Source organism: Haliotis rubra, unplaced genomic scaffold (assembly GCF_003918875.1).
Source record: "Haliotis rubra isolate DU_JTF1 unplaced genomic scaffold, ASM391887v1 Scf20, whole genome shotgun sequence".
NCBI classification, from domain to species: Eukaryota; Metazoa; Mollusca; class Gastropoda; order Lepetellida; family Haliotidae; genus Haliotis; species Haliotis rubra.
The window spans coordinates 2,634,999-2,660,719 of NW_025766003.1; the positions used below are offsets into that span (position 1 = coordinate 2,634,999).

The window sequence follows — 25,721 nt, forward strand, 5'->3', positions numbered from 1 at the left end:
CTAAAACACACAAGGTTCACCTTGCTGTTGAAACAGTGTCCACATGTCCATAGACCAACTGCATGAGTATTAACCACATGGTTTAATGGACGGTGACAAGCACTGATGTTCAACATGATCAGGATATGCAGTATGGGTGATAAGGCCTGGTGTATCATGTTACCTGATAATGATGTTATCTCTACATTTGGCCTAGGAGTAAGTAGTTCTGTATCTGTATATCGTGGGAGGGGTTTACGTGTAAAAGAGATACAAACATGTTCTGCCTATTCCTATTTGTAAGGACCTTGCCACTTCCACGTTGTGTTGCTATGACTCTATGTCTCTCCACTGAAATAGTGTTGTAAATAAATAATGGAGCTGTGATTAACTCTGTGGGCTTCTTTGTTCTGATGCTTACACCTGGCGTTGGTTGGCTGGTCGTCTAATGCTCTGTCATTTGCAAGATACAGTCATTTGCAAGAGTGAGTGAGTGAGTGAGTGAGTGAGTGAGTGAGTGAGTGAGTGAGTGAGTGAGTGAGTGAGTGAGTGAGTGAGTGAGTGAGTGAGTGAGTGAGTGAGTGAGTGAGTGAGTGAGTGAGTGAGTGAGTGAGTGAGTGAGTTTAGATTTACGCCGATTTTACCAATATTCGAGCAATGGGCTGCATCTATTTAGGGAATCGAACCAGGGTCTTCGGACCTTTTAACCACTAGGCTACCCCACATCGCCCAGAAATCTATGACAATGTGTTCAAATCCCGTTGGGGATATGCTGGGGATATGCTGTTTACCTGCACTTTACCTGTGCTCGTTGGTTTACAAAAGTGGTTGACCTTGCAGCCCCCCATCAGTCCCGGCGTTCCTGTATAGGTTACACACCACGATGTATCGGCATTACCGTAAGCGGCGTCAAATACAACTCACTCACTTATTACTGAAGTACATGTGCTAAGATGTGTATCCCCAAACAAATGATGTGAGGAAAATATATCCTAAAACGCTTATTAATGTTACACTTTGCAATATTCAAGCTATACAACGACGGCCATTATATATGGTATCATTATTTTTTAACGCTGAGTAAATGAGTGAAATAAAGCCTTTTGATAATATCCATACTTTATCAAGACAATTGTTTCCTTTACTTTCATACATACTTTATCAAGACAATTGTTTCCTTTACTTTCATACATAGTTTATCTGGACGATTGTTTCCTTTACTTTCATACATAGTTTATCTGGACGATTGTTTTCTTTACTTGCATACATATTTTATCTAAACGATCGTTTCCTTTAATTTCATATATATTTTATCTGAACGATTGTTTCCTTTACTTTCATACATATTGTATCTAAACGATTGTTTCCTTTATTTTTATACATATTGTATCTAAACGATTGTTTCCTTTACTTTCATACATATTGTATCTAAACGATTGTTTCCTTTACTTTCATACATATTTTATCTGAACGATTGTTTCCTTTACTTTCATACATATTGTATCTAAACGATTGTTTCCTTTACTTTCATGATTGGATCAATCGATGGCAAAACATTTGCAAACTTTTTCAGTAGGAACATGGCTTTGTGCATTGCATCAGTCCCTGAAGTTGCTGTTAACACAGTCTTCCCTTCAAGACCACGTGTCCACGTGTTGTGGTACTTAGCCACCTTGCCATCAACAGTGTCCAACAACACGTGCGGTACGTGCAGCAGAGTGGACATGATGTGTCCGTGTAGACGGTCAGTGACAACTACCCGTCCGCGTTGGAGGAACGTAAATCCATTTACAGCAACAAGGAACATATTTTCAGTGGACGTTGTCCCTTTCGCTGTCAACCACTTTCTCCAATCCCTTGCTGTGACTGACACGTTTGATGGGAATTTCGGAATTTTGTAATGAGCAGACTCTATGTCATTACGTGCCATCCACAGAATGTCATAGGAGGGCTGAAGGTATCTAGGCACTGATCCAATCTGAAAAGCAGAATCCGGAACAAGGAGGCATCGTGTTTGTGGGAAATGCTTCGTAGCAAGCCTCAACGAATAAACGTCTCTTAAAAGGAGTGTCACGCGAGGGTGTCTTGCATACACCTTCTCAGTGTCGTGTAAGTGAGTTTTATCAAGATGTCTCGGATTAATCCATATACTCTGTGGCATCACAAATATTTCAAAACCACGGAATATTTCAAACACTTTACCCCTCAGGATATCAGAGTCTCTATATGCAATCATGTTTCCTCCCCCGTGGCACAAAACAGCAACATTCTGGACGCCGTATAGAAGAGCCTTCTCTCTTCCAGCCATCAGGTTTGCATCACTACAAGCATATGTGCTGCAGTAAAAGATGACTTCTTTACCGAGGTCCTTCACCAGAAGCAGCTCCCCAGCACTGATTGATGCATCTCCTTTATTCTCATGAACTGCCAGATCGGTCAACACAACGTAATCATAACGCCCAATGAGACGACGGAATATATCTGTTTGAATATCCCGACTTTTACTGATAACGTTTTCGAATGTTGACATTGATGACACCTGTCTGTAAATATTGTTGTTCCATTGCTTATCCAGTAGAGCTGTGTTCCAAGACGGACCATACAATATGCGTCTTTTGTCACTAGCGTTACCAATGTGAAGTACGTTTGAAACTCTTTGCTTAAATACAGTTCTTTGTAGTTTCTCTCTTGCTCCCGGCTGGATGTTCTGTACTAGAGTTACAGGAGATTCATTAAAGAATTCAAACACGCTGGGTTGATTCTGCACATGTGGACTTATGTTGGGGTAGACACGAGGATTGTTTATTGACCCCTCCTCCATTGTTGCTCGGGACAAAGGGGTTCGAACTTGGAAAATCAGCAAAAGACATGTAAAGGCTGTCACCAGATACGTAAAGTTTTGTTGACACACGAAGTTTATGTTCTTCCCTGCAAATAAACGAACAGGATATGAGCAAATGGTGCCTATGTAGATTACTGGAACTCGAGATTTCATCTTCACCATCAGTTGGTTTGCTCTTATCTTTTCATCGTGCTGCGCCCTTTCATAAATATTTGTACGCAGTGAAAAATACATAGGGTGCATGTACAGAAACAAAATATCCGACATAGAATCTAAAGATGTTTTGCCTTGGGGATCTGTTGCCCCATCATCAGAAGTACATTCTTTAACAGGGGAAGTCACGAGAAATCTACCAAACGGCGTTACATGAACATTGTTTCCATCGTAAGATCAAGTGTACATGTACTTCCAACTTGTAAATGCCTATCGCATTCTAAATATGTGAATCAAATGTTAGCATGTGGTTCCTAATCTACCTGTGACGTCTTGAACCCTTCCTCTGAAGGAATACACTGCTGAGCCCAGGGATGCTGTTGTTAGACCAATCAGGTTGAATGTCGTCACATATCTTTGCCCAGCAACACACAGCAACAGAACGACGGTAACACGTTTGAAGATGTTGATGACGGCGTGGGAGACTACTGAGACTCTCTTTAGCACCATGGTCACCGAGCAATAGGTATACAGGGAGTGGAAGATGGCAGTTGTCGTTAAGAGAACTGTTCTCAGCAAAACATCCTTTTGGCAAACAAGCATTGAGATACCAATGCATACCACGGTGACAATAAGTACTGATGCTGTACGTTTTGGATTCCTCGGTACTATTGAGCTGCCCCGCGTAAAACCGTTCTTCAGGAATATGTTTCTGAGTCCTAGTGCAAGATTTGACATTAGTGCGACTAGCACCCCTCCAAACAGCGCGCCATCTTGAAGGGGATCCCAAATGAACATTACACCACCGAGACCAACAAAGGCTAAGCTTATCATCACAGTCATTTCTGGGCGGTATTCTTGTATCACACATTGAATAACGGCGCTTGTAATTGGCTCTAGCATTCTGACGGCGATAGTCGATGATGCTGGAATGAGTGAAAGGCTGTTATTGGTTAAAAATGTTGCTGTCACGTGATATAGTACGATTGGTAGTGTGTGATTTCTGTCTTCAGATGCTGTTTTACGTCGAATCTTAAACACACTGATGCATAGAATCACCTGAGTGATCGAGACCGCAAGAACGCCATGTACATGGTCATGTGCTTGGCGGAGATACAAGGCAGCAGATTTGTGACAAATGAACGCTGTTACTGTCCACGTAAGAAAGATGAGGAGGTTGACAGCCATACTTGGCAGAGAAGAAACCTGTAAACAAGTGTGGAGATATTTATTTCCATCGAAATCACTTGATTGTCTGATCAAGACCCAAACATTAATTACTGTAAATAATGACTCCATAACATTCAGAACATTTATAGACAACAACTTCTTGTAAATTGGAGCTTATGTTTGCTCCTTCAGCGGGTGGTAAATGCAGAGGTGGGATAATGCACAAAATAACAATATATAGGATAAGGTAATTTAAGTATAATGATGAGAATGAACAGGCTGCACAGTGGTGGATGATATGATTACAGAAGTAAACACTGGGAAGGTAATTGCCTTAGTCTCTGTTACTGACTGGCTATTTGTTTCGGATTTAGATGCTTTTGGAGTTTCCTCTTTTTCCAATGATTGATGTTGGTATGAAGTGGCTTGGTTTGTTGCCAGGAAATATGGTGTTCATGATTTTTGATGAGATGTTCCGATAAGACAGTTTTCATATAAGATTTGTTTCAGCAGAGGTGCTCTTTCATTCTGGTTACTGTGGGGCGTGATGTCTCTCCTATGTATTTGCCCCCACGGTTGCATATTTAATACACACATACACCGTATCAACATGAAAGATTCAATCCGATCTCGTGTGCCTCGTCATTATATTGTCTTCGTACATTCCAGTTGTCAACCACTACATCTGATACATATTTCGTTGCTTGAATAAGTTTTAGTTACTTTAAAGAATTCCGATAAATTCCAAAATATGTTCAACTAATCATTAATTAATAATTAAACATACAACTGCACTTTATGGATGAAAACGTCTTCTTTTACTGCATGTATCCGGTGTAGATAAGTAAACCATTATCCTGGAAACGTCGCTAAATGCATTAGGGTGTAAGCAATGAAGTTGTATAATTCCATATTTATTCACCAATCCCGAATACTAATTACACAATGAACATGGATTAACGTTACAATTGTGATTGATAAACACTGCAATATCAGGGAACTTCGGAAAGAGTTCTAAACGCTGTCATTTCACTTACTGTGTGTTCTTTGCGCGCCATCTTAGCGTCCCTCCTTCCTGTTGCTGTCCCTTGTGTTGGAATAACAAAACGGTACACTCTGCTGCTTATGCAGAACTCGTGTGGAGACAGTGCTTTTGTATCAGTATAGACTTTGTCTCATGTCATATTGATGGCCAAACAAGTCACACAGAGCGGCGGACGTCGTGCTAATGACACTGTAATAACTCACTTAAACATACAGAACAAATTACAGGGACATAATAATGTCTGGTTTAGCTGACGTAACACACGAGTATTTTGTTTTAACTTTTCAAAGGATGTTGAAGAAACCCGTTGAATTAAAATAGCAGTTTCATAATGGATGGTCTGCTTCTGTAAGCCTGGTTGCCAGGTATCCAAAACCGTCAGCATTACATTTACGTGTACTACGTCAGCTAATCCAATCATCATAGGTCAAACTATCCTAGTTGACAATAGCCATTTATAAAATATTCAATACCACTGTTCTAATGTGACATGTCTACACAACTGCTACATTAACTTTGTCGCTCCGTTCTACTCGCCCAACAAGCACTAACCAGAACAATCGATATCTGTCCAGGATCCCAATGGAAAAATATTTAATTGTTGCTTTTGTTACTGTGCCATGGATGCGAAACGGCGAAACATGGATGCGAAACATTACACGATGGCATTACATAAAATTGATTTAATGCGAAATATTACGAACCATGCAGAGGTTTTTGAAAGTGGCCGATTGTTATCTTAAAGGTCACATGCAACCAAAAAAATGAAACATAATTAAAACACAATTATCACTTATTCATATAATATACATTGCTGGTTATGAAAAAACATATAAACAAAATTATAAGCGTACAATCGCAAATCAAAAGTGCAATATTGTGTACTTGGGTTTACTTCCCAAGAAACGAAGCAGCCGGGATACCGAACCCAGTCAGAGCGGGTGGGTGTGCACTCAAGTGTAACGGCTGGTTCATTTGCAGATGCCCTCACGGCTCATTGTGTGTGTATATATAGAGATGTTGGATTTTGTAAATACATGCTCATTTTTTTGTGTATAAGATTTTGCAATCAACAGACATCATAACATGTCATGTGTTCAAGTATCACACCTGCCTGTCTGTGTAATTACATAATGTGACAGAGACCGAACTCGGGCCATAAATCAATGCATTTTGTTTATGGTGTATAGCCTGATTGGTGTTAAGTTCAAATTGCATGTGGTCAGTGATAGCAGCTGTGTATTGAATATTGTCATTAGCAGACAGGCAGGCAGACACACAGGTGTCAATAAAACAAGACATTGAGTTTTGTCTGTAACAACGACACATCTATATCACAGTTAGAAATTCTGTCAACGCTAAATAATGACATTGCTTTTAAGTATCGAACTGAGAAAGTGACTCGGTAAGAAGAACGTGTGGTGAAATAGACAAATGAAATTATATAAACTGTTAATTTACTGTCATAACATATAAAAAGCTCGCGCCTGTGAGATATCAACAAAACATTAGAAAAATAGCTCACACCAAAGCCTTCACCGAGTATTCACCGGACAACCCGCTTCCACGCTGCGCGAACCTATTTCATTGCGCACGTGCTATGAGCGCAGCCCAGCTGTTGAAACCAGTTTTCCCCCGAAAAGTCTGGGGAAAATTAGTGAAACGTTTGAACTCCGATTTCGCGCGGTTTTTTTCATCGCGTTATTTTTCAACTTCATAAGTTGAATCTGCATTTCTGATGATTTGTTTCGGTAAGTCCATACCGAAAAGTATCAGAATCTGCAAAGTTGTGTTTTACGTTGCATGCGACCTTTAAGCCAGCTCTTTGAACCCTTTAATATCATGTATATGTCATATGATATGATAAACGTATCTCAGGAATCTGAAGATTAAACAATTTCCAATATAATTATCATACTCTAAGCTTATTATAAGCTGCAACATGTTTTAGTTTTACTAATTATTAGACCGAATATATTAAATTTCATAGATTTTGAAATCACCATTTTATCGTGATTGCATGATGTTTATGTAATGCATGAAAGAATATTCTTTCTCCGTTGAATTTTCTAGAGGACTCCAAAATGCTTTTAAAGTTCAAAATCGGAATATGTTTCATTCCAAGTGACCTTTCACATTGATAAACAACAATAGGAAGCATGGCTCATTAGTTTGAAGGGAAGATTGCTAAACCGCGAAAAAGAATCATGTAAAGCCTCCTTGTAAAGAAATGCAAAAGAAGTGTTCCAGAATCGTTTATTCCATAATGAGAAACTGTGAACGATTGCTTGGTCGTTTAGGGACATTCCGATTCATCGGAACACCACTGGTGAGAGAGGGTGGGGTGTTCATTTCAGTAAAGGGGCCACAGGCCCATTATACAGTTAAGACCATGTGCTGTTTAACAAGCTCCAATATAATCATTAACATGAAGCTACGGAGCAGGATACACATCAGGATATGGAGATATTACAATATTATGTGTTTTAAGAGCTAGATAAAAATATTTCCAAGATCATTAATGACAATTATTACCCACGTGGTAAAGGGTAGAGGGGTTTCATAACAAAGTGTTATGACACATGTGTCATTACACCTTCGAGTGATTTGATTGGCTACTAGGTGAACTTTGACATTATCGGTACTTCTTTCATTACTCATTCCATTCTTGATTTTCATTCAGAAGTGTTCACACCTTCTGAGAGCATGTAATATGAGAACACTTCTTTGGAATTAAATAAAAATCTTTTTTAGTGTGGTTACAAGGATAAGTTTTCAATCCTTTGATGACTCAAGTTTCTGTACATAAAAACAAAAAAAATAAAATACATCTACTAGGTCTATCGTGAGTGTAAACAAATATGGCGTCGCCCGTAAAAGTTAATGAGTTTGTCAAAATTGACGGACACCTGGTTGGAAGAGTTGTGTATATTATCAGGCCATTGAATACCTTCAGCGTGTATGTTGTGTAGAATGCACAGGGAGTTTCTAACACACAACATCAAAAGATGAGCGGCGCTCTTGTATCTCGATCATTGCCACTGTCCACTTGTCCTCCCGCACAAAACATGTGTTCTACTGCCAATGCCATGCCTCCCGTGGTTTTTCATGTAGGGGTTAAAAACACTTTCAGAGTCAGAACAAAATAGGCTTGAAATCGTCTTCATTCGAGGTTGTAGGTGGTGTGTTAACCCAGAGTACATGAAGAAAGGTCCAGAGTCTTGGCTTAGTTCAGACCTATCGTGATGATCAAGACTTCAGATTGTTCTGTGGCAAGCTTGATGCTCTTGAGGGTATGGGTCATCTGAAGGACATTGTCCATGAGGATGCTGAGGAACTGCTCACCTACTTTGGCGAGAACTATGTTACTGGCACCTATAGACAAGGCCCGCCTGCAGCACCAGTATCAGCCTTTCTAACAGACAGAGACTTTAATGTCTCCATAGACCAGAAAAATGCAAGTCAGATCTCAACATTATTAAATACCCATCACATAGTAAATGGGGTAGCAACAAACAAACACTACTACTACTATATAAATCACTCATCATATCTAAATTACTCTATGGCTGCGAAATATTTCAAGATATGACACAAACACATAAAGCAAAATCATGCTCGGAATTGGTTTCATGCAAATGCAAAAAAGGCTGCAAACATCGCTATACCTGCCGCAAAGGCTCCCTGAAGTGTTCATCACTGTGTTTGTGCCAAGGAATATGCTAGAAAGGGTCAGTATTGATGTGATTGTAAGTCAAAAGCTTTTCAAAAACATATAAAAACTGTTTGAAATAAAAAGTATTATTAGTTTTCGTGAAATTTGTCATTGTATTATTTAAATGTTGCGGATGCGCAGAAGAATGATTATTTCTAATGCCTCCTTATCTTAGAATGATCACTACATATTAGTGAACGTTTGTGCCAAGTTTGGTGCTTTTATCACATTTTGCACAATTATTTTGCTAAGCAGCCTCACTAAAGTGTGTGTCCCTCTTGAACAAAGATTCTTTTTCCTGAATTGATTCAAAATCCCTGCTCGTAATTTTGCTTGACATGCACGATAACTAAATTTGGCAAGGACAATAATAATAACAAACCTTTTCCCAAAACTTTAAAACATACGTGGTACTTACCATAGTTAGTTGCAGTAATGAAATCGCTCTGTCAGAAGTGGAAATGGCACGCAACACTGAGAGTGAGACTGGCGAGAGCTGACGGCTACCTAATCTTGCTTTGGTTTGATTATTCGTCGCTATTTCGAATGACAGTCAACAACCATTTCAACAAGTTTTGACCTCTTGGACCGTGCAACAAACTTTGAACGCCATCATTATACCGGAAGTTAACTTAGGACCGTAGTGACTGGCGCCATCTATTTGCGAAGCGGTAAAGGGAGATAACTGAGGAATGTTCTCCATTCCAAGCACTTGAATGTATAACTGGAGCCTTCCCAGGAACATCCCTCCAAACATTATTGGTAGAATGCGGGGAACTAGACCTCACTCTCGAACTGGAAAGATGTACAATGAAATATGTAACTCAATCCCTTAACAAACCCATTACAAACAAAACTGAAAACCACTATACATCTCTTAAAAATAAAAATAAAATCATTATCAATAAAGGCAAATACCAAAAAACCGTTTGGACAAAAAATACAGGAAATTAAACAACAACTTGATTTATATGCTACAGAATATAATACAAATCCATATTACAAATCTCTTCCTCCAGTATTACTGCCTAAAATCCTGGCCAACACAAAACGTACTGAACGCAATATACTTAATAAATTCACAGTGCAAGAAATCATACAACAAAATTACAATCCACAAGATAATCTTCACATTTATACTGACGGTTCCAAGGACCAAAATGGTAATACTGGTTTTTGTAGCTACATAGCCCCCAAAAGCCTTTAACAATCCAATAATCTCTCAGCAAACTCCAGTATCTTTGCTTAATAAGTGTACTACCCCGTCGCCGAAATACCTTAGTTGTGGGTGCGACGATAAATAAAGCAAATAACAACATATCGTTTATTTTAACGATATTTTCATTGTTTTCAATTAGGACTCGCTAAACTCGTGACAAAGGAAAATTATTTCACTCGGGACATAAACTTGATATGAAAGGGGAACGAGTTTGATATCTTATAATTATATTCTTTGAATTGAACAGTTGAAACAGCTTCTCATGTGATGGGAGATTATAATAATATTTGAGGATTGTATGTTCTCTAATATCATTGTAAAATGGACACTCAAGGCAGAAATGATATTTATTTTCAACAGTTGGAATGATACAAAAAGGACACAGGCGATCACTTCGCTCAAGACCAAGGCGTCTACCGTATTCAATCATCAACATATGACTGGAACGTCGGAATTTACTTAAAATAATACGAAATACTTTAGACTTGATGTGACTGATGTAAAACTCATAAGAGTCATTATCTTTAATATTATGTAGAAAGTCGAGTTTTGAAAGCACAGATCATCCTTCCGTGACTGGCTATCGTGATCAATACATCTTTGTTAGAATAGATACATGAAAACAGTGATATTTCCCACATTCTGGTAAAAACAAACATTTCCAAATACATAACGGTTTAAAATACTTTTCACATTCAATGCCCAACATTTGCGTCCTTTCTCCACAAGGCTATATTGATATTCATATGCTTTCTTAAAGATGACATTATCATCTTGGGAGATCAATCTAGACCAATATCTAATAATTTTACAATATATATTTGCTTTTAATGAGTGTCTGCCATGTTCAGCACAGGCAAAGATATTTGGGGTATTTCTTCGAAGACAAAGAACTTGTTTACAAAATTTGTCGTGAATTTTCATAACGTTGGGTGATTTGTAAAAGCCCCATACTTCACTGCCATTTGGCAGAATTGGTAGAGTGAGTGAGAGAGTTGGGTTTTACGCCGCTTTTTGCAATATTCAAGCAACATCACGGCGGGGGATACCAGATATGGGCTTGACAAATTGTATCCATGTGATGAATGTGAACCGGGTCTTCGGCGTGAACGCTTTAAACACCAGGCTACCCCACCGCCCCAGAATTGGTAGAATTTTCATATCAAATATTTGAAACAAGACATGTATAGGTAGGTTATAAAAATTAGGTATTGAGGATCTAAGTATAGATAGAACTTTTAGTGTGTACCTCAGATGTTGGACAATGTCAGGCAACCTTAACGTATCACTTCTTTGACTGGCATTTTAGAAGTTGTAAAGATGAAGGAAAACCAAGTTCTATGGATAGTCAACTTCTTTATTGCAATGAGTGCAACGTTTCGGTGTAGGTACTAACAGTACCTTAACCTTAACGTATACCAACTTAGTTATGCTTTACGTTATATTCAACAATATCAGGGAGTGTTGAGTTGTATTTCTGTAAGAGTTCCATCGCCATGTCAAGAGCTTGGGCGCTTGTATTGGCAAGTTTCACGAACTCCACACCCCTCGTCCAGGTCTGCCTGTAGCTGGACACCTTGTGATAGTTGTTGTCCAGAAGCACGTGTGGAATGCCCAGCAGGGTGGACAGGATGTGTCCGTGTAGGCGGTCAGTGATTACCACACGACCTCTCTGAAGGAACAACAAGCCGTTTGTGGCAATGTTAAAGGCAGTTTCCATGGAGCTATCATCACGGGGCGTGGACCAGTGTAACCAGTCGGAAACGCGAACTGAGACATTCGCAGGGAAGACGGGGAGGTTATATCCGGTTGTTTCACTGTCCTGGCGTCTAAGCCACAAAATGTCGAAGGATGGTGTCCTGAACCGCGAAACAGGTCCAATTTGGAAGGCCATATCTGGTGCCAGGATTATACTTGCTCTCGTGAAAACACCCTTTGCTCTTTGTAACGAAAGTCTGTCACGCACCATCACGGTAAGGTTGCCATGCTTGTTATACATACTGGCATACTGATGAAGTTTTGTCTCTCCAAAACGAAACCAAATGCTTTGTGGAAACATTATTATCTTGTGATTTGTGAATTTAGTGATGACCCGTTCTCTCAATGTTTCAGCTTTCTTGTATGAAAACAAGTTCCCTCCCCCTTGTAGCAGAATCACTAGATCATCCTTGGAATAAAGTTTGCTTTCTTTGAATGCTGTTTCTATTGCAGTTGCCGTACACTTGGCAGATACGCAATAGTAAACAAGCTGGATGCCAAGTCTCCTTAGGAGACGGATCTCGCCCACAGCTATAGCCGGGTCGCCTTTGTTCTCATAATCGGCTACATCAAACAACATTGCGCGTTTATACCCACCAATCAAATCCTTGAAAAGGTTCATATGTATTCGCTGAGCTTCATTTATGACGTCATCACGTGACGTCATTAACGATGACATTTGATTAGTGTCTGTGGGATGGTCTACCAATCTCCATTTCAGAAACTCGTCGTTTACTATTGTTTTTTTGTCATTCATAACAGTTGCATTGTGATTTAGAATGCCCTTTTTAAGAACCTGTAATATAGGCCATTCATCGAACGATGAACGCGATGAGAAGGTGAACGATAGAATAATAAGTCCAGTTAAACCAGCCAGTATGTAGGTTCTTGTCCTGCGTATGTGCTGACCTGAAATGAATGAATGAAGTCAGAATAAGATGACAAGTTTCTGTTTGTAACACGCCGCACTCAGCAGTATTCCAGCTATATGACGGCGGTCCGTAAATAATCAAATCTGGACCAGACAATCAAGTGACCAACAGCATGAGCACTAATCTATTCAATTGGGATACGATGACATGTGTCAACCAAGTCAGCGAGCCTCACCACGCGACCCCATTAGCCCTCTCTTACGACAAGCATATGTTGATGAAGACAAATTCTAAGTGAGTGAGTCTAGTTTTACGCCGCGCTCAGCAATATTCCAACTATATGGCGGCGGTCTGTAAATAATCGAGTCTGGACCAGACAATCCAGTGATCAACAGCATGAGCATCGATCTGCTCAATTGGGAACCGATGACATGTGTCAACCAAGTCAGCGAGCCTGAACACCCAATCCCGTTAGTCGCCTCTTACGACAAGCATGGGTTACTGAAGATCAATATTCTAACCCGGACCTTCACGGGTCACAAGTTCTAAACCGGATCTTCACGGGTTAGTTTACAAGTACATAAACAATGTTCGAGTGAGTTTGAAATAATTCAGCTACTCCCAAGCAGCAGGCAGGTGATCTGTCACGCACCGCGCAACTTCAGGTAGATATCATGTTCGCCGGATTACCCAATCACAGTGACTGATCATACGATTCCTTTAGTGGATAGAAGCGTGATCAACTAAAAAAGGGGTTTATTCTGACCTTGACAATGCTTGTTATTTTACGCAAAATGATGATGGTTTGTAAAGTATTGACCACTCAATACAACGCTCTACGAAATTACAATACGATGACATGAATGAGAGAGCCCGATTACCCAACCCCGCTGCTCGTTCCTTACCCGGAGCTTTACTTGTTTTTGAAATATGACGTTCACACACGTACATACGGTGCGGTGTTTAGTATGTTTCTTTGATGTAAGTGCCTATCGTTAGCCTATTTTGTTGGGATTGAAAAAGGACAAAATACATTCTTTATTCTGGGTTTGTCAGTTTGTTATGTAACTCAGCATATGTTACATGATTCCTGTCTGTAAATAATCGAATCTGGACCAGACACTCCAGTGACTGATATCAGGAGCAACGATCTATGCAATTGGGATACGTTGACATTCATGAACCAAATCAGCGAGCCTGACCATCCGATCCCTTTAGTTGCCTTTTACCAAAAGGGTGAGTTCCTGGGGACGAATCCTAACTCGGATCTGCACAGGGCTTTAGCCAAGGGCTTATACAGCCTGCTACATTATCAGTTGTGGCTTGGTGCACTTTAAAAGAGATACCATGGAAGTCAGTTGTACACAAAACACTAACAGTACAACCTTTATTACCACCCTAGCAACATACCCCCTCATCTTTAACCGCATACACGACACCTACTTAAGATTATTCTAGCTATATAGCGGCGGTCTGTAAATAATCGAGTCTGGATCTGACAATCCAGTTATCAACATTATGAGCATCGATCTACGCAATTGGGATACGATCACACGTGTCGCCTCTTGGATGGGTTACTAAAGATCAATTCTATCCCGGATCGTCACGGGTCCTACTGAGAAAGTTCCTTACACTGAAAGAAGAAGTGCTTTAATAAAAAAAAGCATTTTGTATTTTGTTTTTCTCTGAAACATCTCTATGACAGTGTTGTACATACCAACAGGCCGTCCATCCATCGATGTGCTCTGCTGAGGCTTCTTCTCAGCTGAATAAACATATACTCCCACTGCAGCCAAAGCCAAACCAGCCCAGTTACTGAAGAGGACATGCTTTTGAGCAAATACACAAAGTAAAACCACGACAAATGCTCTCTTCATGATGTTGAGGACAGCGTGAGTGATAACAGACACCGACTTCAGCACCATTGACACCGACAAGTAGGTATAGACTACGTTGGCGATGGCCGACAATACTGCACATGATATTGCTAAGAAATGTTCAGTATCCCCAAATTTGAATTTTAGCGAAAGACCAACTACCAATGTACATATTGAAATGGATGTTATATGTTTGGATCTTTGTGTCAACAGTTGACCATGTTCAAAAAGTTTCTTCAAAGCAATGTTTCTAAAGACCAGTGCGATATTTGAAATCAGAGCCCAAATTAACCCTTGGGACAAAATGGCGTCTTGCAATGGATTCCCGGTGAAGATGATGGCTCCAGTGACGATGATAGGGAGACTGATGACAGTCGATACTGAGAGAGGGACAGCGAATACCATCCACTGGATAACGGCGCTTGTGATTGGTTGCAACATCTTCACTGCAAATGTCGAGGAGGCGTGGATAAGAGACATGCTGTAATTGGTCGATAGCATTCCTATCGCATGACCAGCTAATGTGATACTTTTGTACTTGACGTTATCATTGACGGAAAGAGTCCCGGTCGGGTCTGAGATTGTCAGACACAGGGCACAGAAGAAGAGCTGCGTGCATGACACAACAATGACGTCATAAGGTTCGGAGTCGTTCAAGAGGAAGTAAATCTTGGCAAGCTGGTGACATGCAAATGATGTCAGTGTCCATGACAGGAATACGACCACCACACGAACCGGATAAAATCTCTGAAACACAGTAAATTTTCATACATTGAAAAGATATATTTTCTTATCGCGGGTGGATGGCCTGTGAGTTGATTTTGTAATATGTTTGATTTTCAATTGAAAACACGTTAGGTTCTGCTGTATCCATGAAAACTGAACTGTATTGGCGCAAGACAACACTCAAAGACATCTACATGATTACATTTTCGAAAATAAATAATTTGATTTAAAACTTTTAAAACCTGGAAAAAAACCCATAACACAGACATCTGTACTTTTTCCGGTCCAGATTTCGGTTCAAATGACCCATGGTCGGGTCAAGCTTACTTTAGTTCAATGTAACACATAATTACAACATATTTCTCAAGCAACATTTTATATTGAAATACATGTATTTTGTATGATATAAATAGTATAATTATTCTCTGTCACTAAAACAGGATTTGACACTAAAGACACTGCTTGTTACTTTCTAATTACCATCTGGAACGTTTGGAAGCATGGTGTTTGATGATAGTCCCTCTTGAATTTGTGATAGAATATATCAACCCTTGGTGGAAAACACTTGAAAAAATGCTAATGTCTTGCAAAACGCGCTTGTTTAGTGGCCTTTCTGGGTTTCCTAAACATAAATAATTGTGAAAAGGTTGACTGTGTTTTCGATATTCATTGTATTTTATTTCGGCCCATTACACCATAGATAAATACATATTCCAATTTCTTTGCTCATGCCTGAACATAGCTTATGATTCTTGTACATGCATCAGTTTCGAAGTAGGTAGAGATTTCTAAATTTGACGGCATGTGTAATTCCTTCTGTACAATACAGTATCTACACCGCGAGTGATAATGATTCCCAGTAGACATCTATTTCTTTTTAATTGGGATGATTTATTTATATCTGAAGTATTCCGTCAAAGAGCATGCCTCGGTTTTTCTTTGGTTTTATTTTCTCATATTTCTGTGTTTATTTATTGCATTTCCTCTGTTGTTGACTAAAACTTGTTCCCATCAGGTTCAAATTACACTGTTGTACAAACTCTCCCAGCTACTGAATGTATATGACTGTTTCTTATCTTTTGTACCTTTTATTTATTTTCAATCCAATTGTTTTAATTTCAACTTGATTGATAACAAATGTCAATTAACTTCAGAAAAATTATACTTTGAACCTACTCTCATTTTAGAAAATCAACTAAAACACTGCCTTGCCCTCTCAATTCATTACTCTGATTTACTTCATTTCAAATTATATACTTTTCTGAGACAAAAGAAATGTGTACAGATAATATCAAAAAGATAAAAAAAGATAGAATTGTAACTGATAAAAATGAGGAGATTAGAGATAGCATTTCTATGTTAAAGCAGCTGTGGACATTTTAAAAGACATTATATATTTCTATTCATCAAATAGCAACTTGGAAAAATAATGTCAATTTACAGAAGGTTGAAGCAGCTACACTGAATGATGGGTAAATCGAAAATGATATTGATATGGATAAAATCACCTTTGCAGTGAAAGATGTGAAAAACAATAAGAGTCCTGGTATTGATGGATTCCCTATTGATCTCTTTACATATTTCTGGAATGACCTTAAAATATGGATTTTCCGATTTGTTAATGATGTTTCTATTAAGAATAAATTATCTTTGACAATGAAGAGAAGGGTTATAACATGCATACTTAATGCAAATAAAGATAGAACTAAGATGAAAATTGGAGACCAACCACTCATTTAAAGGCTGTTTATAAAATACTTAGTGCATGCATAACAAACCGTTTAAAAGGGACTTTAAACTTACTTATACATGAAAACCAAACAGGTTTTCCCAGGTAGAACTATTAGTGAAAATACAAGATTATTATATGACATCATGTTTGAAGCAAAAAAACAAAACAAAGGCCAATATGCCAGGATTCTAATTGATTTTGAAAAGCATTTGACACTGTTTCAAAAGATTTCATCAATTCAGTCCTCTAACATATCACACAACTTCTTGCATGATACAAAATGATCACTTATCTGATGTGGCGTCTTTGAAAATTAAAAGGGCTGTAGACAGGATGATCCCTATCACCAAATATATTCCTCTTTGTAGTTGAAATCTTTAGAAGTATGATAAGAAATAATGATAAAATTAAAGGCATTGTTATTGATGACAAAAATAAAATGATTTCTTGATGGTACAGTTGAGATTCTGTGTGCAGCTATTGAAACAATCAATACTTGATAAATATAGATAAGATTAAAGCAATCTGGATTGGCTCAAAGGCAGGCAGTGAAATATTATGTAAAAGGTTGAAAATAGAATGATATAATTGAGAGTTTGAAGTGCTGGGAATATAATTTTCCCAAAACCTTGCTGATCTATGGTTGATTAATACAAGAAAAAGACTGGAAGAAATAAACATATATTAGCAGTATGGAGAAAAGGACATTCAGATTGACAGGAAAAATTACTGTCAATTAAAAGCATTAGCCCTCTCAAAACAATTACATATTTTCAGCTCATTGCCCAATCCTCCAGAGGCCTTTATTAAATCCCTTAAAAAAGCATATTTTTTTCAAATTCGTGTGGAATGATAAAAATGCTTAAATAAAAAGAATCACAATGAAAAGATTACAGCCTGAAGGGGACTGGGTATGGTTGATATTAAAATCATTTATTGAAGCTCTAAAATCACCCACTCTTAGACTTTACTGTACAAAATCATCTGACAATAATCCTTGTAATATACCTTATAATGATATCTTCAAGTATGGACCAAATATTAACAAAATACTCAACATTAAAAAAAACCTTATTGGAAAGATGTTTTAAGAGCATGGAACAATTAATGCAAAATGTTTAATCTTGATTCTGACAATATTGATCACATTATTGCAGAACCATTATGGCTCAATCATAATTATAAAAAACCCAAACTTGTCAAGTTATTAAACACTTGGCTGATAAGGGTTTATTGACAGTAAAAGACCTGTGTGATGAAAATGGATTTATGCCTTTTGATAAGATAAAGTTATAATACAAAATAAGAGGGACACTATTTGACTATAACTATCTACTTCACATCTTACCTGATATTTGGCAAAAATGTTGTCAAAAGGACAAGAATCATTCCTTCCTACAATTTCCTACATCAATGTTTACCAAAGAAAAATGATAAAACTCTCAAAGGGTTCAAGATTATTTTATGACAAGCTGATTTCTAAATATGATAAATTTGAGATTTGTACTAAATGGGAAATGATATTGAATGATTGTGAATTTGACTGGCACAAATATTTTAATTTCTCTAGACATGGATTGAAAGATGTTAAATTTCTTTATTTTCAATTCAGATTTTTGCTAAGAGTTATTTATACTAAAGAGAATTACTGAAAATGAACCTGCTTGACTATGATTTGTGTAGTTTTTGCAATGCTATTTCTGTGAGCATTTGTCATGTTTATTGGGAAGGTTGTGAAAGAATGAATTCTGGAATGATCTAGAATTCTGGATTAATAACTATTTACCACGAAAAATAAACATTACAAAATACATTTTGGTTTGGTACATTGCATAATGATGTATTACTAAATCAAAACATCATCTCTGCCATAAAAAACATATCAATTTATGTTATATTGAAACATCAATTCCAAAATTCATTAATTATAAAAAAGTATTAAAAGATATATTTTCTGAAGATAAAGGTATTTCAACGAGAAACAATGAAATTGAAAATGTCAATCATAAATGAAATTCACTCATCTCAATATTCAGCAACTAATTATAATTACACTTTTACAGCAATGTATCTTCACCTTTGCTGTGTTTACTGTATACCTTGGGAACAATTAAAAAAGGTTTTAATCGATTGCTTGCGGTGGTATCGTAGCAATCGAAAACAGCAGGCGGGTGAGGTACGCGGAAGTGTCTTGCCTTGTCACGATTTATTGTACTGTGAAGCATTTCGAGTCTGGGCTCATCTAAAAAATCATATTTTTAATCTTTAATCCTCGCAAAGACACGAGGGCCTGTGGTGTGAAATGGTTACGGTTGACGATTTGTCTCAGGTGATTTGTAAATCAGGGCAAATCAGCTATATGATACCACTGTTCATTGTCAATACATGCTCGGCAGGGCGCCCACAAGGCAGCAGAAGAACGACCGATAGCTTAGTCTCATGCCTGTCGACCATCGATAGGCTTTCACAGTCTCAATGTGTTTACATACCCTGGGTGGCCTTAAAAGACCGACCCGAGTCCTCTAAAGGTCCAGCGTGATCCCCATAGTATCGATATTCAATTGCAAATGGATAAAGGGACTTTTGACTCTTAGAAAATGTAGTTTGTGTCGAGTTCCTTACTCACTGTTTGAATGTGACTATCTATCGCCACGAATGCGTAACCCATCTTGCCTGTTCTGTTCCCAGTACCTTACAGCTCTTACTCAACCAACCCGGTCATTGTTCAATGGTCCCACGCTCTTCATTACTGTTATATTTGCACGTTTCGAAGAAATATACCAAAGCACAGTTGCTTTTAATGGCTCGTTTATATCTGTTATTTCATAATATGTTCGAATATAAAATAATGTAAAGCCATTGTTACGGTTTGAAAATAGCAATGTGATAAATCATAAATAGGAGAATCTACGTCTTTAAGTTTAACTTACCCTGATCGCGTTCTCCACACTGGTCTCCATGTCGGGAAGCACACGAAGTTTTGATGATGAAACTTTTACGTCCGTAGAAGCCTTGCTAACTGAAACCTATAGTTTGTTTCCGGTAAATAGCAATTCCCGACTAAACAGAACTTAAGGGTATTCATTTACGTTCCCAAGGCCACTGATTCAAAGGGAGGATCTCTGACACTGTTGAATATCTAGGAACATCTGTAATACTCCGCACATGCAGAGCCCTGTCTGAATCGTGGCAATAAGTATCACCTCGTGGCATGCAATCAACACGTACAGAGCCTCAGATTAATCAGCATCTGATTTATGAAGACGGGGAGCATGGGAAGAGTCCAATAACCCATGACCAGGTGCACAGGTGTTCTACCCACCTAATAACGGTGGTGGTTGGTTGTGGTTAAACGCCGCACTCAGCAATGTTCCAGCTATATGGCGGAGGTTTGTAAATAATCGAGTCTGGACCAGATAATCCAATGATCAAGAGCATGAGTATTATTCTACGCAGTTGTGATACGATGGCATGTGTCAACCAAGTCAGCGAGTCTGACCACCCAACCCCGTAATCGTCTCTTTCAGGAAGCAAGGGTTGCTGAAGACACCAATGCTAACCCGAATATTCACGGGTTGATAACCGTGTGCAGTTAGTAGTGTTATAAGGTAAAAATGCACCCCCTTACCATTAGAAAATTACATCAGATTCCTTATTTAGACTTGCAGGTATTCTCATGAGTGATTAAGATTAGGAAAGCAATACAGACGGTGGAATGTAGCTACAAGTGTATACAGTTACAAGGGTATCTAGCTGTGCACATACGATACTGTTTGGGTCGGGTTGCATTCATTCCTAACTACTTCTACGAGAAAATTAATGGTCGCGCTGTGCATGAGGGACCTTGTACATATTTCACGGACCATTACAAAGCGTTTCCCTATGCGTGCATATACGGGGAAAAAGAAATGAACTACGATCATAGGGATCTGACAATCGTCACATATTGATACGATATACTTACAAATACAGCAGTGCTGCCTACTCTCATTTAGGTTTAGGTGGACACATCTTGCAACTTAGGGGTATTTTGCAGTTTTTAAGTGTATAGACACATTTAAGTAGGTATTATAATATAGACCAAGCGCATCTAATATTATGAATTCAATAAAATAGTCAAAAGCTCAACCATTTCTTACTTTCTGAACACTGTAAATCTTGACTACAAATTTGCGATTACTATGATCATTCAGCAATTCAGGGTACATACAGATAATTTAACCCAAATATCAAGACCCTTCCAAGAATTCTTCAAGATGCAATTGTCAAAAATTAAGTCTTAGGTAAAAGAAAATGGCACATAAGATTTGGTTTGAACGACACTTCATTAATGTAGGTAAAATCACATAAAAATGTTCACCTTGTTTTGCTGAAAGATAATCAGATAGCACATTGATTTATGTAAGTGCATATATATTCCAAATTCTCATAAATTCAAACAACTTTTCAAACCTTAAATACTTCATCAAAGCTTTCAACTTGTTTTATTGAAAGAATATCATTTTCAAATAGCACCTTGATATTATGCAAGTGCATTTTCTAGTCAATGGTCCAAGTAGATTCCAACGTATACAATCTACAATCTCATAAACTCAGACAATTTTTCAAACCTTACATAATTCATCAAAGCTTTCAACTTGTTTTACTGAAAGAATATAATTATCACATGCAGTTTGAAGTGAACGGTCCAAGTATATTCCAACATACATACGAACTACACACTTGTAAATTCAGATAACTTTTCAACTTGTTCTACATAACAGAACAAAATTATCAGATAACACACTGGTAAGTTCATTTTTAAAGAACATGGGAGAAACTGCTTTAACCTTATAAAATAATATAAATAAATTTCAGTGATATTTTGATCGCTTTGAATTTAATTTAACTACTTTATACCATGGCAATGAAATGAAATAAGATTCTAAAAATAATTGTTCTCTTAAAATTATTTAACTTTGTTCTCCTTTCAAGCTGATTCATTTATCATGTCCACATAAACCACAAAGGAAGCCAAAACTGCGACCATCTTTTCCATTTGTAACATGTCATAATATCCCCTTACCAGTTTCTTTTATATTTTCATTTTTAAGTAATCGGAATTTTTTTATAAAAGATTTCTTAAATAGCATGTATGGTCAGCTATTTCCCAATGGCAGTGGTTTCCCGTTGGATAACATGACACAACAGGGGGAAATACCTCAGTTTCCGAAAGTTTTGATGAATAACACGCGATGCGATTCTTGTAATGACGGGTATCGTTCGGGAGCTCTGAACATCAATAATTTCACTGTGAGCTTGCCACGAGTATTTTCGAGGTTGTGAGAAGCGATTTCAATGGATAAATATTGGTTTCTAATGACGCTTTTTCGCCACAGTCTGCTATAAGGATCGTGATTGGTAAAAATCATGCATGTGGCCGAAGGAAGCCAGTCAAATTACAGCAATGGATGCCGCCCTCGTAAACAAAAACGCTTAGATTTAGACGATATTGTTTTTGTAAAATCATACTATTCTGAACGTGTTAAGCAAAAACTAATCACCTATATGTAAATGATTGAGCTTTATGGACGTATCGTGCTAGGTTATGACCTGTGACAAAAATGCTTCATGCATATATGCTAGCATTAAACATCGTGTCCAAGCGTGAAGTTCAATGCGGCGAAAGCTGAGATGTCACTTGACTTACATTACACGATATCGCACAAACAAGATGGAAATAGTAACTTATAGTGTACGTTTTGACAACTTTTATGAGGACTGTTGTTGATTTTATTCATTATTTTATTCAATCAGTTTAAAGTGAAGTGGATGAGGAAGATGTAGTGATTAATTAGGGGTGAAGTTGATGAGGGGGCTATAGTGGTTGATTAGGGGTGAAGTGGACGAGGAGGGCTGTAGTGGGTGAGTAGGGTGAAGTGTATATGAGGGCTGTAGTGGTTGACTAGGGGTGAAGTGGATGAGGTGGCTGTAATGGTTGATTAGGGGTGAAGTGGATGAGGAGGCTGTAGTTGGTGAGTAGGGGTGAAGTGGATGAGGAGGATGTAGTGGTTGATTAGGTGGTGAAGTGGATGAGGAGGGCTGTAGTGGGTGAGTAGGTGTGAAGTGGATGAGGAGGGCTGTAGTGTGTGAGTAGGTATGAAGTGGATGAGGTGGCTGTAATGGTTGATTAGGGGTGAAGTGGATGAGGAAGCTGTAGTGGGTGACTAGGTGTAAAGTGGATGAGGGGGCTGTAGTGGGTGAGTAGGGGTGAAGTGGATGAGGAGGATGTAGTGGTTGATTAGGGGTGAAGTGGATGAGGAGGGCTGTAGTGTGTGAGTAGGTGTGAAGTGGATGAGGTGGCTGTAATGGTTGATTAGGGGTGAAGTGGATGAGGAAGCTGTAGTGGGTGAGTTGGGGTGAAGTGGATGAGGAGGATGTAGTGGTTGATTAGGGGTGAAGTGGATGAGGAGGGCTGTAGTTGTTGATATTGTAGGCAGCGTGGGAAATGATTGTTTGCCCTGTAGAATAATGGAACAGCCCAACTATCAATGAAGAAGGGGTGTGTCGTTTGGAGTAAGGTAGTAGTAGTTATTTGCTTATTTTATGTCGCACGCACAACTAAGGTATTCCGCGACGGAGTGTTACACTTATTAAGAAATGAGGGGAACAAAAAATAGAAATTTTGAAAGAGTGGTGTTACTACCAAAAAAACCCCAACAACTTAGTAGAAAGGGAAATTTGAATGGGATGCCGAATTAAAAAGGTAAAAAAATAATGAAATAGCTAAAGAGCATTAGAGTAAATGTCATGATAACAAATTGCTTATATTGTTTTTAACAAGAGTTTATGATATGAGTAAAGAAGAATGTTTAAATTTGGCTCTTTGAAACGCATATGAAAACCTGTCAACCTGAAATTGAAACCGGTAACTGAAACTATGCGGAAACTATGTCGAATAGTTGGTAACTGAAACTCTGCGGAAACCTGTTGGAGTCTTATTAATAACTGAAACCTTGCGGAAACCTGATGGATTCAAAGTTAAATGAAACTCAACGGGAACTTGTCGGAGTGTGGGTAACGGATACCTTGCGGAAACCTGTTGGAGTGTGGGTTACGGAAACCTTGCGGAAACCCTTAGAAAGTGGGTAATTGTAATTTTCCGTTATTGCGGAAACTCAATGTAAAAGAACGGAAACTCACTGGATTCTAGGTGGAAACTTAAGTTTCAGTCCACTTTCCACCAGGTTTCCGCATTGCGGAAACCAAGTTATTTTTGCTGTGAACAGGTAATGTAGGTAAATGGTAAAATATACTGATGTACTTAAACATACACACTCATATGCCTATTAAACAATGCATAACATTATAATATGATAAAAGGTAGCTAACGCTTAATATAAAGTTTACCGCGCCTGTACGTTCTGTAGACAAGGGTGGCTAGGGATTTACTTACATAGGGAATGTTCATTAAATAGCAGGTTTGTTGCAGTGGAGGTTTTAAAGGTTATAAATTAAGCAAGTCCAAAATAGGCAATTGCCACGAATTGATAAGTGTAAAAACCTTATTAGTCCAGTGGGGGCGTGGTGGGCGAGCTGCCTAAGGCGCCAGCTGCAGGCTAGTCATCCAGCGAGCTTGGAGGTGCCGGGATCGAGCCCATCTGTGACCGGGCGTAAAAACCTTGGAGTCAACTTTGTGTGCAAACTCTTTCAGTGTTGTCACAACCCCCAGTGTACTATACAACCCTGTGCGCTTAAAAGAACCCACGAATCCGTTAATAAATGACCAGAAGGTGGCAACATGAATACGCGCAAACACCTAGTTGCGGGTACAGCAACGTGCAGTAAACAAAGTACTGTGACTACGTGGTCCAGTCCTCCCAGCTGTGAATTGGTACCTCGATGGGAAAGTCACATTAACTCGGTGCGCCTTGTGGCAAGAGTTGTATGGTACCCAGGGAGTTGAGATTTATAGTATGATGTGCCGCTGAGATTGACATCCAATGATCGAGGGAAAATCAAAGAAGCGCTTTGAGCATGCATGTGGGATGGACTATAGCGCTATATAAATATCCATAGATTACTACTACTAATAATTTACGAAAATCGCGTCACCACAGATTGATTTTACTACTCAATCGATTGATGTCACAGTTTTGTAGTTGATACCGTCGTAGTCAGATTTCTAGCTTTTGCTTCGTGTGAGGCGAAGTCCAGCCCATATCTCTGCGAACTGTTAAGAATCATGTGCACATGCTCGGTTTTGTACAGCATTTATACAACTAGAACTGACGTGTGCAACACACTGCAGCTTCACATGAGAGAACCGGTTGGACAAGGTTTTCATGTAACTTATTAAACAAATCGTAAACTACATATAATCACACCAAAGGCTGTTTCATCAGCCGTGAAATCAAACCGAAACATGAGCCGATCAGAATTTTCTCGTGTGAAAGTGAAAATACACATCACAAACAACTATGGTTACACTGAAATCCAATTCCTTGTTTCATAAGAAAATGGTATTTACAAATGAATTTTAATTATAAACTTTAATAACATCGTATTTCTATATTCTATGGCGAGGTGTAGGCAGCATGACCTTAACTAAGACGTCACAGACTGACCCAGTTTGATGAGGTCGTAAAATGATT

The 25,721-nt window shown here is 38.5% G+C and overlaps 2 protein-coding genes across 4 annotated transcripts; both read right to left on the bottom strand.

The window, feature by feature from the left end:
* Window positions 1-1,080: 1,080 nt before the first annotated feature.
* LOC124275599 lies at window positions 1,081-5,522 on the bottom strand. The gene is made up of 3 exons (XM_046711193.1): window positions 5,182-5,522; window positions 3,298-4,180; window positions 1,081-2,907 (listed from the first exon to the last, which is right to left on the bottom strand). The coding sequence occupies exons 1-3, from the start codon at window positions 5,200-5,202 to the stop codon at window positions 1,484-1,486; spliced, it is 2,328 nt and encodes a 775-aa protein (XP_046567149.1). The 5' UTR covers window positions 5,203-5,522; the 3' UTR covers window positions 1,081-1,483.
* A 4,688-nt stretch (window positions 5,523-10,210) lies between these two features.
* On the bottom strand, window positions 10,211-25,410 carry LOC124275603. Of its 3 annotated transcripts, none has more exons than XR_006898315.1 (6): window positions 25,206-25,410; window positions 20,019-20,114; window positions 14,471-15,377; window positions 11,544-12,790; window positions 11,031-11,107; window positions 10,211-10,227 (listed from the first exon to the last, which is right to left on the bottom strand). XR_006898315.1 is itself a non-coding variant. In XM_046711206.1 (5 exons), exons 2-4 carry the CDS (start codon window positions 20,046-20,048, stop codon window positions 11,547-11,549), a joined length of 2,181 nt encoding a protein of 726 aa, XP_046567162.1. In that variant the 5' UTR covers window positions 20,049-20,114; window positions 25,206-25,410; the 3' UTR covers window positions 11,035-11,106; window positions 11,543-11,546. The 3 variants fall into 3 exon arrangements, 1 of the variants encoding a protein (XP_046567162.1); XR_006898316.1 differs by lacking the exon at window positions 25,206-25,410 and adding an exon at window positions 24,632-24,728; XM_046711206.1 differs by lacking the exon at window positions 10,211-10,227 and having other exon boundaries at window positions 11,035-11,106; window positions 11,543-12,790.
* Window positions 25,411-25,721: the final 311 nt, after the last annotated feature.